Source organism: Clinocottus analis, unplaced genomic scaffold (genome assembly GCF_023055335.1).
Source record: "Clinocottus analis isolate CAN_PGR_092001 unplaced genomic scaffold, fCliAna1.0.p SCAF_67, whole genome shotgun sequence".
In the NCBI taxonomy this organism is placed as follows: domain Eukaryota; kingdom Metazoa; phylum Chordata; class Actinopteri; order Perciformes; family Cottidae; genus Clinocottus; species Clinocottus analis.
The window spans coordinates 60,001-77,500 of record NW_027176226.1 but is presented as its reverse complement, the minus strand read 5'-3'; the positions used below and the strand labels follow the sequence as shown (position 1 = coordinate 77,500).

General features: G+C 46.0%; 1 protein-coding gene across 4 annotated transcripts in view; it reads left to right on the top strand.

Moving 5' to 3' along the window:
• The window catches only part of ddr2l (discoidin domain receptor family, member 2, like), a 20,424-nt gene extending 3,141 nt beyond the window's left edge, over positions 1-17,283 (top strand). Inside the window, exons 1-21 of one of the 4 annotated variants that reach the window (XR_011080180.1) lie at positions 3,698-3,840; positions 4,649-4,866; positions 6,704-6,802; positions 6,888-6,990; positions 7,113-7,188; positions 7,279-7,431; positions 7,540-7,687; positions 8,024-8,129; positions 8,209-8,398; positions 8,469-8,715; positions 8,798-8,887; positions 9,477-9,616; positions 9,741-9,969; positions 10,361-10,605; positions 10,708-10,835; positions 11,682-11,879; positions 12,405-12,639; positions 12,717-12,866; positions 14,019-14,307; positions 16,950-17,130; positions 17,213-17,283. Coding sequence is in view for 3 of the 4 variants with exons in the window: in XM_068604290.1 (XP_068460391.1) it covers positions 6,742-6,802; positions 6,888-6,990; positions 7,113-7,188; positions 7,279-7,431; positions 7,540-7,687; positions 8,024-8,129; positions 8,209-8,398; positions 8,469-8,715; positions 8,798-8,887; positions 9,477-9,616; positions 9,741-9,969; positions 10,361-10,605; positions 10,708-10,835; positions 11,682-11,879; positions 12,405-12,639; positions 12,717-12,866; positions 14,019-14,153 (2,634 nt within the window). In the remaining variant the exon portion in view is untranslated. Of the gene's footprint in view, positions 1-2,774; positions 2,846-3,697; positions 3,841-4,648; positions 4,867-6,703; positions 6,803-6,887; positions 6,991-7,112; positions 7,189-7,278; positions 7,432-7,539; positions 7,688-8,023; positions 8,130-8,208; positions 8,399-8,468; positions 8,716-8,797; positions 8,888-9,476; positions 9,617-9,740; positions 9,970-10,360; positions 10,606-10,707; positions 10,836-11,681; positions 11,880-12,404; positions 12,640-12,716; positions 12,867-14,018; positions 16,063-16,949; positions 17,131-17,212 lie in introns of those variants that run through there. The other 3 variants (XM_068604289.1, XM_068604288.1, XM_068604290.1) reach the window with 3 other exon arrangements.
• Positions 17,284-17,500: the final 217 nt, after the last annotated feature.

Genomic DNA, 17,500 nt, shown 5'->3' with positions numbered 1-17,500 from the left:
GAGGGAAAGGAGAATAGAGGGCGGGACGAGGGATAAGGAGGGAGGAAGGGAGACGGGAATAAAGAAGGAGAAGACAAAGGAAAGTACAATATGTTCACGTGTTGTTTTTTACTACAGGAAGTGAAGCGTGACCAGAAGCTCTCCAGCTGTCAATCACACCAACATGACAACAAGACTCTTAGTGGACTGTTTGGTTAGCATGTACAGCTAACTGCTAAGCGTAAGGCCGGTGTGTGTGTGTGTGTGTGTGTGTGTGTATATATCATCATACATATCCTCCCATGAGCCTCCATTGTGGTGGAGAGTCTGATTTAACAAATGCACAACATCCTGTGAGAGAAAACAACCTTTTGATGGATGATGATCGTATTTAAAGGGACAGTGCAGTTTTATTTAAAGGCACAGTGCAGGTTTATTTTGCACGACAGTGGACGTTGTGAAGGTCCGTTCTGCGCGACGTGATTGGCTGGTGCCGTTTCATTACATCGCTCTGACGAAGTCGACCTCGTTCGAGAAGAAAACAGCTTTTTCTCTGCGTGACGATGACGTTCAGTCCGGTTGCAGAAAGCTCAAACTATTGCTGAGCTGCAGCAGACGAGGGAAATGATTTGTTGTAGAAGCAGATTCTCTGTGTCCATCTTCAGGAACTCGTCTTCTGAAACTGAAACTGAGAAAAGACTTTTCCTTTTTCCTTTGTCTCCCACTTGATCACTTTTACGGTCTCTCTCCCTCTCTCTCTCTCTCTCTCTCTCTCTCTCTCTCTCTCTCTCTCTCTCTCTGGTCATGTGATCAGCTTCAGAGATGAGCAACAGGGCAGGAATCTGAACTGCAGCCAACACATTACATAAAGCTCTCTCTCTCTCTCTCTCTCTCTCTCTCTCTCTCTCTCTCTCTCTCTCTCTCTCTCTTCCCCCCCCCCCCCCCCACCATCAGAATACATGCATTGGACCTCTGTCACACACACACACACATCACAGCTTCACCCTCATCCCTGAGAGTTCATAAGAGTTTACACTGTATTCTGTCACCAAAGAACCTCCACTGGCTCCAGCAATTAGCATTATTCATTAGCATTAGCTCATCCAGAAGGTCTTGTTCTGCAACTAGCATGAACGCATGGTGGCGAGTTAGCTAGCCAGCTAATAGCCACCATGCTATTTGCAGAGAGAGAGAGCTAGCCAGCTAAGTAGCTAACTAGCTATCGAGCCACACGCGGGTCACCAGAGGCGCGCTGGCCCTTTAATTAAGGTCCTTTTCCAGCTCGAGATAAACTCTGAGTTCTGTACGTCTGCTTCCTCCTTCCGTCCATTGTTCTTTCCTTCCTCTCCTCCTTTCTTTAGGTTTTCTTTCCTCAGCCTCACTCATCTCTCTCTCTCTCTCTCTCTCTCTCTCTCTCTCTCTCTCTCTCTCTCTCTCTCTCTCTCTCTCTCTCTCTCAGCTGTTTTCTCCAGTGACTTGATGTTTGACAGAATATTTATCTGTGTGTGTGTGTGTGTGTGTGAGAGTGTGTGAGTGTGTGTGTGTGTGAGTGTGTGTGTTTGTGAGTGAGTGTGTGTGTGTGCGTGTGTGTGTGTGTGTGTCAGTGGCAATGTGTCAATAGAGGGCGCTAGGGCGCATTATGTACCTATGGAAGCCCACACACACAAAAAAATTAAGACCAAAAAAAAAAAATTAGGACCAAAAAAAAAATAAAAAAAATTCGGGACAAAAAAACAAAGATCTAAGCATCACTTTGGTTTTACAATACCTTCATTTCAATGTAAACAACAAAACAAGTACAAGTCACATAATAGTCCAATCTTGTTTCAAGTCACGTATTCTTTTAATTTAACATTGCAAACACTGTTTTATATTCAAGTGCTCTTGTTGTTTACCAACAGATAGCTTAGCATTGTCAACCACCTGTAAGCCTGTTGATGGTTACTTTAAAGTAAATAATTCATTTAATATGTGTGGACTTTGCATTTTACTCAGTTCTTAAAAATGGTCAATGGAAGGACAACAATGTACTTTGTGTGTAAAATATTAGAAACAATTATATTTAGGCTGCACTCTAAAAAGCCCAACTTCAAATTTGTTGTCCTAACACATTTTTTTAAGTTGAGTCAACAAATAGCGGTGAAAAAAGTTGAACTAACTGAAAATGTCAATTTTATTAATGAGGAGTGGAATCCACTGAAAATGTTAAGTTGAGAAAACTTAGTATAGTGAGTTGGGCATCTACTGAGGTAACTAAGACCACTGTGCATGTGTCAGTAAACACACAAACACACATAAATATATATATATATATATATATATATATATATATATATATATATATATATATATATATATATATATATATATACTACTTTAATATTATATTTTAAATAATGAAATAAATATTAAAATATTTTCTTTAGCCCCTGTTTAAGATACATTGATTTGATAATACCATTGTTTCTTTATTATATTTCGATAGTTTTTCAGATCTCATTTGATTTGATTGACATCTACTTTTTACATCTTAATCTTAAACTGCTGAATGTCTGTTGACAATACATGTTCAATAAAGAGAGAGAGAGAAGAAAAAACCGCCAACTGCTGTAAAAGAAGCAGAAGAAGAAGAAGAAGAAGAAGAAGAAGAAGAAGAAGAAGAAGAAGAAGAAGAAGAAGAAGAAGAAGAAGAAGAAGAAGAAGAAGAAGAAGAAGAAGAAGAAGAAGAAGAAGAAGAAGAAGAGATTCAAATATCCGTCTACCACTGCGCATGCGCACTTCCGCATAAGAGAGCAATTTCGCGCCGGTCAACGGCAGCTCAAGTGTTTCTGCAGAATGCCGTCTACCTCCCGCACCACTTAACCAGGTAAGACTGTGTATGTTCAGTGCGTTAGCTAACGAGCTAGTCAGATAACCTGTTGATTTTTAATGCCAAAGTTAACATTACGAAGTTTATAACGTGACAGACACCAGCCTACTTTTCACGTGTTCATAACGTCTTGTGTAATTTTACGATAACGACCCGCTCGTGTTAGCTAGGTTAGCTAACATGTTGCTGCAGTGCTTCGCAGTTCTTTAGCGTTGGTGGCGTCGGGACTGCCTCCAGACTAGAGGCTCTAGTTCACTCTTTAGTTACCCGCGCGTAGCATTCAGGGGCACTAGATAGCGACCAGGACCTGGACGGTAGCGCCGTTGGCACCTGTTCGCCCGCAGGGACCACGCGAGTCGCCCGCGAGGCATGTTCTAAAAATAGAACACATTTTGAGCTTCGTCAAAAATATATTTGTTTTTATCAACCGACCTGTCTACATGGTCGCGTTACAACTCTTCTCTGTAACGCCATGCACACAGACACGGGCGGGCACACAGGTGAACACCCAGTGGACAGAGAGAGCAGCGAAAAATACGTTGCGTGCTTTTCACAATGAGATTTGCTGCGTTAAGCTGTCACTATTTTAAGCTATCAGCTATCACTTTTAAAGCAGTAAATGTATTGCTGCAGCGTGGAGCTCCATGAATGGACGTTTCTCTCTTGAGACACTGCAGTGACAAAGCCTGCACACTTTGTGGTTGACATTAAATTGAAGTTAAAGTTGCATCATTGTTTCTTTTATATGCAAACTGTTTTGTATGTTTCTAAAAGTGCAACTCTGCAAATAACAAGTGGATTTAGTGATATTGTGTTGTCCAAGTTTAATTTTTTGTGTCATTCTCCAAATTTATTTTGTATTATGTCAAATTTTTAATCTTCAATTTGTATTTTTCAGATGACAGATGTCCTTGCCCACAAAGTGTACAGCTCTGCGAGGTCTACCTTTCATTGTGAAGGAGAAGCCGGACGGCTTGCTAAAGACATGTCTGGTAAGACCAATTTGTCATTAAGGTTGCACATTGAGCAAGAACACACTAATGCAAACTTTCATCAAACCCTCATTTCTACTTCACTGTTACTTTGTTAATCCATCTAAATATTTTAATAAGTGTAACTTTTATAGTTTTTAATTTTATGTAATATCGCCAATACTGGCAATGTTACTGTAGCATCAAGGTTACAAGTGAGTGTAATGCCTGCATCACATGCATTTTGTAAAAGCAATTCTCCTTCAAATTTACTGGAAACATTTATAATTCCAAGCCCAAATTGGTCATGGGTTTTGAGAATGATGCATATACACATTTTGTCAGTATTTAAATTACAAAGTTATTCTGTCAGTACATTTTCAAAGTTGAAGTACACTTTTGTTGAGCTAATCTTTTTGAGAAAATAAAACAAAAACCTTTACATCAGCACCCTTTGCCGCTAATACTCTTTAGGGTGAGAATCTGGCAGATTTGGAATAGTAATGTCCATTGTTTTATGGCAGATTTGTTCCAGTTTAGGTTTTTGTCACTTATTAAATTAAAGGGAGCCTGTACCATGAGAGCAAATGTTTCCCTGTCTTTTGATCAATTTATTTAATTCAACAGACTATGACGATTTAAATACTATAATACTAATGTGTAGGAGGTGACTCTTGTATGAAAGTTTTATATTTTAGTTTTCAAAATCTGCATGAAAATGTATTTTGGCTTTTAAATTGTATTGTTACAGAATGAGAAGGAGAAAAAGATGAAAACTTAAGAGGCGGTGAATATTTATTATTGTCTCTGTATTCTTGTTTTTGTGTAGAATACAGACCCGAAGGAATCTTATGTGAAAGAAGTTGAACTGGGACTACTTGCTGAAGATGACGTTGGGACGGTCCGCTCAAGTCTAACAACACTAAGCATCGCCCTGATTACTGAGAAACAGATTGTCATGGATGATATATGCGACATCCCAACTGCATTTGCCCTTTTGTTTGGACTCATCTATGCTCTCAACCTGGAGTATCCGAAGGACATGAGGTACACCTTCGAAGTGATTCAAAGTTGTTCATGAACCTTGGTACCCAGTGCTCTGCCCGGGTTCGGTCCTTAAAAAACAGTTTGCTCAAGTAGCCTGCCATATGTAAACCCCGCCTCTGGTCTTGGCTGGATTTTGAGGGGGGTAAGAGTTCAGGTTGCAGTTGTCTTGTTACAGACAATACATGTTTTATGTCCATTTATTGTAAAAACAATATAACTATGTCCCACTGCTGATAGTGTACAGTGCCCATAATGATAAACTGATATTGGAATCAGCATTGGTACTGTGTATGTTAAGAAAGCATAACTTGTAGTAAATTGTTGTTTTTTGCATCTTAACAGTTCTTGTTAAGCTATTGCAGTTTTAAACAGTAACTGGATGGATAGATGCATAGATGATGCATGGATAGGATAGGTTTTTAAGCCATTTTATACCTCCCACCAATGGGCCTGACTAGACAGTCTATTGTTACAACAAAATAAAAAAAATGTTCCTGAATAAAACTGCAACCTGCACCAAAACCATCCTCAATCAGACCAGTTTCAAGGGAATGCCATTGTCCTTCTGTGTTTTATATGTTCCATCATATACAATGTCCCAAAGCTTGTATCAAGGCCTTGATTTTGGATTGCATTTTTTATTTTTTTGCAGCCATTTGGATTTTAGGTCTATGTTCAAGTGTTGACACCTGGAATTTGTATAGTTATGCAAACAAATGTTTACTTGTTGTTAATAAACATTTTGTGTTTGAAGAAGTTTGTTTTGTTTAACTGTTGACTTTTCCAAAGAAAATGGTGTACATGTTTAATTAATTTAAATGAAGGCAGCGTTGCAAAGAATTGAGTGTACTCAACTAATGGGCAGTGAAATTTAGTAACGACACTTTAAGTTTGAAGTAAGTTTTCTCAACAATAAATTTAAAGTTATGTTGATTTATGTTTTCAATCTACAAGAACACACAATTTCAAGTTTCTCCAACTTAATATTTTAAGTGTTCTGAACTTAAGTACATGAGTAGATGTGACTATCAAATCAAGTAGTGGTAACTTAAATACATGAGTAGGTCTGACTAGTAATGTTACGTTTGACAAACTTAAGATAGCACTTTGAGTGAACTCAAAAGGCTTTGCAGCTGGTTGCCTCACTTTTTTAAGTTGACTCAACTTTTGTTTTTTTAGAGTGTGTAACTGTAATTTTGACAATTGTAGTCAGTAGTTAACTTCTCATTTCTCTCCTGGAATGAAACGGGTTTTTTTCGTTGCCTTTTTTCAAGTCAACGGAGAAAAAACATTTTTTTTTTTTGGTCCTAATTTATTTATATTTGTCCTAAGTGTGGATGCTAGCAGGGGCCCACTCTGTTAACACCCAGTGTAAAATCTGTTCTGCTCTCAGCCGCTTCCATGTCAGCGCCTGGGCTCCTCTTTTATTCTGTAAACCTCTGAAACGCGACCCAATGTTTCTAAAACCGTTCTGCTCTCAACCTCATGCCCAAAGTTACAGTTTGTCGATAGTTGTTATTGGACAGTGTTGAGCTGTTTTCTTGAAATAAAGCTTTGTTTTTTAAAATATTCAACTCAAAACCTCTTTTCTTCTCATTGTGGAGTGATATTTAAACTGCACCCGCCCCAAAGAATGTCACCAGCCGTGTGTGTGTGTGTGTGTGTGTGTGTGTGTGGTTCCTTTGTGAAAACAAATGACAAAGGTCTGTATATTAATAACTATGAATAGGTTCTGTAATATGAGTTGTTTCTTTTGTTCCATAACAATAGTTTTTACGTTCATTGTTGTTGTGCATCGTTGTGGTTTTACCCATAATCCTCTCTGTCTGTCCCTCAGAGATGTAGCATGTGTGTTGGTGTGACCGGCGGACCATCATGCACCTCTTCTTGCTGCTGATCCTTCAAGCCTCAGCAGCCTCCGGACAGATCGACCCCGGTACACACACACACACACACACACACACACACACACACACTCTTTACGGAGCGCCTGTTCCATGCCTGCGGTCGTGTGTTCGCAGCCCACTGCCGCTATGCTCTGGGCATGGAGGATGGGCGGATCACAGACGATGACATCACAGCTTCCAGCCAATGGTACGAGACCACGGGGCCCCAGTACGCCAGGTCAGCGCTGTGATTGGTCCAAGGAATACTTCCTCAAAAGACCACCTGTACGTCCGTGACTCAGTGTGTGTGTGCGTGTGTGTGTGTGTGTGTGTGTGTGTGTGTATGCGTGTGTGTTACAGGCTGAACAGGGAGGAGGGCGATGGCGCCTGGTGTCCTGAGGGTCAGCTGGAGCCGTCAGACAGTCAGTACCTGCAGGTTGGTTTCTGTTATTATTATTGTTATCACTGAGTGGACTCGGGGGGTGGGGGGGGTGGGCCCTGACTCACCTGTGTGCGTGGCCCTCAGGTGGACCTGGGCCGGCTGACCTTCCTGACGGTGGTGGGGACTCAGGGCCGCTACGCCCCTTACTCCGGGAACGAGTTCGCCCGAGCGTACCGACTGAACTACAGCCGGGACGGCGTGCAGTGGAGAGCCTGGAGGAACCGGCTGGGCCACACGGTGAGGGAGCGATGACGTCATCGCTAAAGAGCTTTTCACATGAACACAGAGACACGCCCACTTGACGGGCTCCACCCCCCTCCCCCCCGCCCCTCTGTCCGCCTCCAGGTGATGGAGGGCAACAAGAACGCCTACACCTCCGTCATCAACGACCTGCACCCGCCCGTGGTGACGCGCTACGTGCGTCTGATCCCCGTCTCCAGGCTGTCCACCACCGTGTGCATGAGGGCGGAGCTCTACGGCTGCCAGTGGGAGGGTAGGCCACGCCCACTGTGGCGCTTACTGATGATGTCATGACAATGCAACAGGAGGTACACAAAGGTGTGACCAGAGGACTCGACCACTGGAGTCTCTAGTTGTATTGTTCCTATTGTTTTGATCTTATAGTTTATATATGTTTTTGTATTTTTTACTGTTTATATATATATATATATATATATATATATATATATATATATATATATATATATATATATATATATATATATATAAAAATAATTTTAAAAAAAAATTCTTATATTTTTTACGTCATCTTTGGTGTTTTTGGTTCTTTTTTAAATAAAACAATAATTTGACGTTTCTCCTCCTGCAGACGGTCTGATCTCCTACGGTGGCCCTGAGGGTCAATTAATGCTGCCGCCCGGTTACGCAATAGCCAGCCTGAACGACTCCACGTACGACGGCACGCACGAGAAGAGGTGAGCACACACACACACACACACACACTCCCTCCCGTGGTCCCGCCCCCCTGTGACTGGCGCCCCTCTCGTCCAATAGGAGGCTGGCGGGCGGTCTGGGTCAGCTGACGGACGGCGTGGTCGGCCTGGACGACTTCCTGCTGACGCGGCAGTACCACGTGTGGCCGGGCTACGACTACCTGGGCTGGAAGAACGACTCGCTCGGCATTCTGGGATACGTGGAGATGGAGTTTGTGTTCGACAGGCAGAGGAACTTCACCTCCATGAAGGTTCTGGTGATATTCCCTCGCGCTCTCGACTCGCCCGCGAGGTTTGTTCTGACGCCGTGTTCCGCTTCAGGTCCACAGCAACAACATGTTCTCCCGCGGCGTGAAGATCTTCTCCTCCGTCTCCTGCTGGTTCAAGCCCCGCCTCCTCGCCGGCTGGGAGGCGGAGCCCGTGGCGTTCAACACGGTGCTGGACGACCGGAACCCGAGCGCCCGCTACGTCACCGTGCCGCTGAGCCGCCGCGCCGCCCGATCCCTACGATGCCGCTTCGCCTTCGCTGACGTGTGGATGATGTTCAGTGAAGTGTCCTTCCAGTCAGGTAACACACACACACACACACACACACACACACACACACTCTCTTTCTCTCTCTGTCCTTCATGAGCCTGTTTGTCCCTCAGAGGACACCGTCCTCCCGTCTCTGTCGTCTCTCGGCTCGACCTCGTCTCCCGGGAAGAAAGAGATCACCATGACAACCACTCCTGCCACAGGTTTGACCTCTGACCTTCATCTCGTCTTCCTCACCTCTTCCTCACCTCCTTATCACATCTTCCTCTCCCTCACCTCTTCCTCTCTTCTTCATCTCTTCTCCCTCTCCTCTTCCTTTTTCCTCTCCTCTTCCTCCCCTCTTCCTCTCCTCTTCCTCACCTCTTCCTCTTCTCTTCCTCCCCCTCTCCTCTTCCTCGCTACTTCCTCTCCTCTACCTCACCTCTTCCTCTCTTCTTCATCGCCTCTTCCTCTCTTCCTCACCTCTTCCTCCTCTCTTCCTCACTTCTTCCTCTCCCTCGCTACTTCCTCTTCCTCTCCTCTTCCTCTTCATCTCCTCTTCCTCGCCTCTTACTCTCCTCTTCCTCACCTCTTCCTCTCCTCTTCCTCTTCATCTCCTCTTCCTCTCCTCTTTCTCACCTCTTCCTCTTCTTCTCCTTGTCCTCTTCTCTCCCTCACCTCTTCCTCTCCTCTTCCTCTTCATCTCCTCTTCCTCTTCCTCTCCTCGTTCTCACCTCTTCCTCTTCTCCTTGTACTCTTCTCTCCCTCTCATCTTCCTCTCATCTTCCTCACCTCTTCCTCTTCCTCACACAGCCAACTCCTCGGCCAGCGAGCCTCCAGACGACAGCAACACGCCCGTCCTGATCGGCTGCCTGGTGACCATCATCCTGCTGCTCGTCATCATCATCTTCCTCATCCTCTGGTGCCAGTACGTCTGCAAGGTTCTGGAGAAGGTGAGGAAGAGGAGGAGGAGGAAGAAAACAACTAAACTGAAACAACAAATATGAACCCTGACTTGAATATGACAACGCAGATGAAGGTAATTTGAACGTGTTCTTCCTCCTCTTCCTCGTCCAGGCTCCTCGGCGTATCCTGGACGAGGACGTGACGGTCCGGCTGTCGTCGTGCAGCGACACCATCATCCTCCAGACCCCCCCGGTGCCGCCCCGCTCTGGCCACGCCCCCCCACCCCCCGCCCACACCGACCCCCACTACGAGAGGGTCTTCCTGCTGGACCCGCAGTACCAGAACCCGGCGGCGCTGAGGAACAAACTGCCGGAGCTGTCGCAGAGCGCCGAGGCCTCAGGTAGACCGCCGCCTGCAGCGCCACCCGCTGGCCGCGCTGCACACCGCCTCCACCCGCCTCCACCCGCCTCCACCCGCCTCCACCCGCTCTCTGCAGAGCTCTCTGCAGAGCTCTGCTTTTCTTTTTCTTCCTCTTTTCTCGGACTTCAATGTTTTCGTCCTCTTCCTCCTCCTCTTCCTCCTCCTCCAGCGCTCCTTCTCGGTAACCCTCTCTACGACGTGCTCCTGCTGACTTCCTGTCACATGACGTCAGGCTGGCTGCGCGGTAAGAGATGGGGGCGTGGCTTCAGGTCGTCTGTGTTTGTGAACTTTATTGTTCCTCCTCATTACACATCCATGTGAATATATATCATGTATTTTATGGAATAATAATAAATCCTCCTCCTCCTCAGCGTGTGGCGGCGGCTACGCTGAGCCCGACGTGACGCAGTGCACGCCTCACCAGTGCTTCCACAGCAGCGCGCCGCACTACGCCCAGACGGAGGTGGTGCGGCTGCAGGGCGTGACGGGCAGCAACATGTACGCCGTGCCGGCGCTCACCGTGGACTCGCTCACCAGGAAGGACATCTCCGCCGCCGAGTTCCCGCGGCAGCAGCTGATCTTCAGGGAGAAGCTGGGGGAGGGGCAGTTTGGAGAGGTGAGCGGGCGGGGCGGGGCGGGGCCGGGGGGCGGAGCCAAAGCCGGGGGGCGGGGCCAAAGCCGGGGGGCGGGGCCACTCTGATGTATTTCCCTCCCGCAGGTGCACCTGTGCGAGGCCGAGGGACTGCCGGAGTTCCTCGGGGAGGGATCCCCGCTGCCGGAGCGGGACGGGCCCTCAGTGCTGGTGGCCGTCAAGCAGCTGAGGGCCGACGCCACCGGACAAGCCAGGTACGCCCTGAGACCCTGTGACCCCGTGACCTTGTGACCTCGTGACCTCGTGACCCTGTGACCAAGTCTACGTCCTCGTCTACAACCTCCTCGTCTACGTCCTCGTCTACGTCCTCTTCTCGTCTACGTCCTCGTCTACGTCCTCGTCTACCTCCTCGTCTACGTCCTCGTCTACCTCCTCGTCTACGTCCTCGTCTACGTCCTCTTCTCGTCTACCTCCTCGTCTACGTCCTCGTCTACCTCCTCGTCTACGTCCTCGTCTACGTCCTCTTCTCGTCTACCTCCTCGTCTACGTCCTCTTCTCGTCTACCTCCTCGTCTACGTCCTCGTCTACCTCCTCGTCTACGTCCTCGTCTACCTCCTCGTCTACGTCCTCTTCTCGTCTACCTCCTCGTCTACGTCCTCGTCTACGTCCTCTTCCCGTCTACGTCCTCGTCTACGTCCTCTTCTCGTTTACGTCCTCGTCTACGTCCTCGTCTACCTCCTCGTCTACGTCCTCGTCTACGTCCTCTCCTCGTTTACGTCCTCGTCTACGTCCTCTTCCCGTCTATGTCCTCGTCTACGTCCTCGTCTCGTCTACGTCCTTTTCTACCTCCTCGTCTACGTCCTCGTCTACGTCCTCGTCTTCTTCCTCGTCTACGTCCTCGTTTACGTCCTCGTCTACGTCCTCTTCTCGTCTACGTCATCGTCTACGTCCTCGTCTACGTCCTCTTCTCGTCTACGTCCTCGTCTACGTCCTCTTCTCGTCTACGTCCTCGTCTACGTCCTCTTCTCGTCCACGTCCTCGTCCTCGTCCTTCAAATGAAAGCCTTAAACCCGCCTGCTTCCTCCTCCTCCGTCCCGCAGGAACGACTTCCTGAAGGAGATCAAGATCATGTCCCGCCTGAACGACCCCAACATCATCCGGCTGCTGTGCGTGTGCGTGTCGTCCGACCCGCTGTGCATGGTGACGGAGTACATGGAGAACGGAGACCTCAACATGTTCCTGTCGCAGCGCGAGATCGAGAGCACGCTGACGCACGCCAACAACATCCCTTCAGTCAGGTCGGTGCTAACGTGCTAACGTGCTAATGTCGCCAGGTCATGTAGTTCAGGGAGCAAACAGCAGGGGGCGTCGTGATGAGTTCTGCAGGGTTCTTACTGTCATGAAAACCTGGAAAAGTCATCCACTTTCAAAATAGTATTTTCCAGGCCTGGAAAGTCCTTGAAGAAAAGAAAATCCCCAAAAGTTGGCATCTATATGAATGTTTATTCTTTTAATAAACTATTGTCTCTCATTCATTTGAGTCATTTAAGGTTTACTGTATGCTTTGAATCCTCATTGTTAGTTTAAATACTACATTTTATCACTTTGTACTGTTTACACACACATTTCACACAATGTTTGCTCATGGGCATTTAGTTTAAAGTCATGGAGATTTTATCAAAAGTCATAGAAATAATGTCAAAAGTGATGAAAGTTTGGTTTAAAGTCATGGAAATGTGGTTCAATCCATTGGTCAGGATGCGTCTCCTGGTTCTGACTCAGCCGCTCTCCTCCTCCTCTTCCTCCTCCTCCTCCTCCTCCAGCCTGTCCGACCTCCTCCACATGTCGGTGCAGATCTCGTCGGGCATGACGTACCTGGCGTCCCTGAACTTTGTGCACCGCGACCTGGCCACCAGGAACTGCCTGCTGGACCGCCGCCTCACCATCAAGATCGCCGACTTCGGCATGAGCCGCAACCTGTACAGCAGCGACTACTACCGCATCCAGGGCCGCGCGGTGCTGCCCATCCGCTGGATGGCCTGGGAGAGCATCCTGCTGGTGAGGCCACGAGTTGTTTCCTGAACGGAAACGAAGTGGCGTTGTGCAGCGTTGTGATGGTTCTGCCTCCTCTGCAGGGGAAGTTCACCACGGCCAGCGACGTGTGGGCGTTCGGCGTCACGCTGTGGGAGATCTTCACGCTGTGCAAGGAGCAGCCCTACAGCCTGCTGTCCGACGAGCAGGTCATCGAGAACACTGGCGAGTTCTTCAGGAACCAGGGCAGACAGGTGAGGCGGGTCAGGGAGGGTTCCTGGAGGAACGCCAGCTCCGGTTCCTGCGAGCGCTCTCAAGCTTCCCCGCTGGGAGCCGGTTCCTCTGACTGGGTCTGACAGAGTCTCTGAACCAGTCCACTCGCTGCTGTCCATCTTTAAAGTATTAAGGAGGAAATCCTTAGTGATGAAGCAGCTTTGTGCTGCGGTGAAGCTCTGGGGCTTCAGTGCCTTGCTCAAGGACACTAAAATTTGCTCCAAAAAAAATAATCTCAAAACTAAAATTTGCTCAAAAAAAAAAAATCTCAAAACTAAAATTTGGTCTAAAAAAAAAAAAATCTCAAAACTAAAATTTGCTCTAAAAAAAATCTCAAAACTAAAATTTGCTCAATAAAAAAATCTCAAAACTAAAATTTGCTCTTAAAAAAATAAAATCTCAAAACTAAAATTTAGTCTAAAAAAAAAAATCTCAAAACTAAAATTTGCTCTAAAAAAAAATCTCAAAACTAAAATTTGTCTAAAAAAAATCTCAAAACTAAAATTTGCTCTAAAAAAAAAATAATCTCAAAACTAAAATTTGCTCAAAAAAAATCTCAAAACTCAAATTTGCTCTAAAAAAAAATCTTAAAACTAAAATTTGCTCTAAAAAAAAAAAAATCTCAAAACTCAAATTTAGTCTAAAAAAAAAATCTCAAAACTAAAATTTGGTCTAAAAAAAAATAATCTCAAAACTAAAATTTGCTCTAAAAAAAATAAATCTCAAAACTAAAATTTGCTCAATAAAAAAATATCTCAAAACTAAAATTTAGTCTAAAACATAGCAAGAAAGGGATTTCCATTTTCTTTGATAATTAAAAGTAATTAAAAGTAATTAAAAGCACGGATGGAGGAGTCTCTAAAAGTTGGACCATGTTGTTCCATGTCGTCGGGCCGAACACTTTACAAAGTGGAGACAGATAAAGTTTGAGAACCTCTGACCTCGATACTGACGAACACGCTAACCAGTTCGTAGCATGTAGCATGTCGACATTGCTAGCGATCGATGGCGGGTTGGAAGCTGTGCACACACACGACCCCGCCCTTGAAACGACACTTCGCACTGCGCTGGCACATCACAGGAAGTAGTGTCTAGTGGTCTGGCTCTTCACTAACGGCCTCTTTCCTGAGCAGATCTTCCTCTACGGGCCTCCTCTGTGCCCCCCTTCGCTCTTTGAGCTGATGATGCGCTGTTGGAGCCGCGACATCCCCGACCGACCCGCCTTCGAGGGCCTCTACCAAGCCCTAAGGCCCCACGTCAGCCAGTGAGCCGGAGCCACCGGACCTCACCGGACCTCACCGGACCTCACCGGTACGGGACGGCGAGGACGGGAACGACGCCACGAGCGTGAGCGGCGCCCAGAGGGAGAGAAGCAACCAGAAGAACTGTGGTCAGAACTGTGGTCAGAACTGTGGTCAGAAGGTGGGTTGGTTTCGTGGTGCCAGCAGTCAAGATGGAGGCAGAAGGTCGTCAATTTTTTTAAAGCTTTTTTAAAAAAGATTTCTATCATTTATGATTTCACAGTTTCATCCGTCTCTTTAAATGCTTTTGACCAAAAACGTCTCGTCGGACCTTTTGACTCTTTTGTTGCGTTGTGTTGGTGCTCAAAGAGCCTGAAGCTTCATGTTCTTCTTCTGTTGGGCTTTAACGAGCTGAACATCTGGACAGACTGCTCGGCCTGAGTGCTTCCCCTCCGCCCTGTGTGTTAGTTTTGTTGTGAAGCACTGTGTGTGTCTCAGTTATCCGTGTTCATATATTAACCCACACTGGAGCTAGGGTTAGGGTCAAACTGTAGTGTAGCTTTATTGTAGGTTTGTATTCTATGCTGTTCTTGTTTTACAGTATTTCACTTTTGTAGGTCTTTTTTTTTGTGGATATGAGGTTCACGGCCTGGAGGTCATCGAGGAGAGGAAGTGTGTTGCTGCCAAAGAGGAAGAAAGATTAAACAATTCCATGATTATATCACATTCTATAAAACTCAATGTACTAACATCTGCACGTTGGTGGATGCTTTCATACAATGTGCCTTACATGTGTAGCACGAGCGCTACCAGAGGGAATCAAGCTAGCACGAGCGCTACCAGAGGGAATCAAGCTAGCACGAGCGCTACCAGAGGGAATCAAGCTAGCACGAGCGCTACCAGAGGGAATCAAGCTAGCACGAGCGCTACCAGAGGGAATCAAGCTAGCACGAGCGCTACCAGAGGGAATCAAGCTAGCATGAGCAACACAGTTAGCTAACAGTGAGTCTCATGCAAAGTTCCAGTGTTCAGGTATCACTTTACCTGAGTGTGTGTGTGTGTGTGTGTGTGTGTGTGTGTGTGTGTGTGTGTGTGTGTGTGAGCTGTTAGTTGTGTGTTGGGCTGTTTGTGTGTATGCTTTGTCTCCATTGGGGTTGTAGTTTTTGTTAGCGCCTCCAAAGATTAGCCAGAAAAAAACTTAACATGTTGAAGTCCTTTAGTTGAGAAACAAGACAAACTGATCAAAATAAGATTAAAGTATTAAATCATCACCTTCCTAAAATAATGTTCTACATGATGTGACTGAGGCAACTTCACGAGCTTTTCAAGATGCCGTTTTGAAGCTAGCAGTTAAGCTAGCAATTTAGTTAGCGTTTTTTGAGCATTTTTGTCACTCGAACGCTTTACGGGAAGAGAGGAAGACCAAAGTGTGTGTGTGTGTGTGTGTGTGTGTGTGTGTGTGTGTGTGTGTGTGTGTGTGTGTGTGTGTGTGTGTGTGTGTGTGTGTGTGTGTGTGTGTGTGTGTGTGTGTGTGTGTGTTCTCAACATTCCTGTGAGCGCGGGCAGCGTCGAGGTCGCTTTAAAGCAACAGGACAGAAAGAAAGGAAACCACTAAACTCAATCTCCCAGAGTCCTTTGCTGCAGAGAGAGAGATCTTTTAGCTCGACAGCGATACGACACATCTCAGTGTGTGAATGCAGATCAGGTGGGATGATTATTGATAATTGATTATCAGAATTTGTGACTTCTCCTCTGGTTCCTGCTCCTTCAGGAAGGTGTTGTTGTTGTTGTTGTTGTTGTTTTCTTTCCGACAGCGGCGCTTCTGACTGCTTCTTGGTGTACTGTACATCGCTGTGTGTATTAATATTTGTGGTTGGTGACGTCGTGTCCTCACTCTGAACCTCTCATCATCTTTTCCTCTAATAAACATGTTGTTGGTCAAACAGACGCTTCACTTTGTCGTCTTTCACTTTGTCGTCTTTCACTTTCACCGCTCGTGTTTCAGCTTTTGATGCATCAAAGAACCACATCAACGTGTTTGTTGCTTCACGGAAACTCAATAAAACGTACAAAATGTTTCAGTAAAGGATGAAACGCTGGTTGAAGTGACGACCTGTGTTGTTAGTTATGAACATGAGATTTGATTGATTGGTTGTCATATGTTATGACTTGTTTTCATTGTGTTTGTATTACGGTTTTATTGCTGAAAAAATACATTTTATCATTTTTCTTGCAGTAAATATACATGAATCCAAACTGACCCGTAACACTATAGATGTTAAAATATCAAAATATAACCAAAAATAAAACAAAAGTAGTTACGAGATGTGTTGTAATGCCTCTAATGTGACAGTCAGGTAACACAAGCTTTTGTTTATTACAGGATTCTCTTGAGGTTCATTTTCCATGTTTTTAATAGAAATGAAGGATTATCCTGACAAAGAAAAGGCCCAAAAATATTAAAACACAACAATATGTTCATGGATCAGGAATCGCTGTAACCTGGATGCAAATGAGGTCAAACTATGAGGTAAAACCTCACCTGAAGCTCCGCCCCCTCTGGGTGAAAGACCGCTGACGGCCAGCAGGGGGCGACCGAGAGGACGAAACCCTTTGAGCACAAAGTGCAGCAGCACAAGGAGCTAACGGCGCTAAGGAGCTAACGGTGCTGATGACAGAACCTCTTGTGGTTCTCAAGAGAGAACCCATTTTCCAGACTGGAGCTCCTCAGATGTTCTTCAGGGGTTGGAACCCTTCATGTCAGTTCTCAGGTTTCTTATCGTGGATTCACTTTTAATGAAGCAGGATGTTCTTCTTCTCCAGAAGAAACGATGGCTCCTGTTCCCAGCAGAGCTCCTGGAGGGCAGGAATGTTACCAGGACATCGGAGATGAAGCTTCACAGCCAGTAAACGGGGACATCGTAAAGATCCCTCCATTGAGTCATCCTTTGTCTGCCACTAGGGGGCAGAAGAACTCACCCAGCTGCTGCTTCCACACAGCAACGTGAGGATCATCTTCATGTTTGTGCCACATGATGAATATGAATTTAATAAGTCTGTTGGAGCTCTGTGTTTGGTCTCCACAGTCGTGCAGCAGAAGTCAACGAGAGCCCGACCAGATGTTTGACCCCTCCAGGAAGGAGGATCCTGATCTGATGGTGGACCTCCTCAACCGGTTCCTCTCACCCTGAAGGATCAGCGTCTCTCCTCCAGAGCTTCAGGGTCAGAACCGAGAAGGACTGTCAATCATTTCACTCTCATGTCTTGTATTCATGGTGTAACAGGCTGGTAGGAGACCACAAGCAGAGAACCTCGACCTCTGACCTGGAGCCCCGACTCATGCTGATCGTTTAGTACCAACAGCTGGGTTTAGA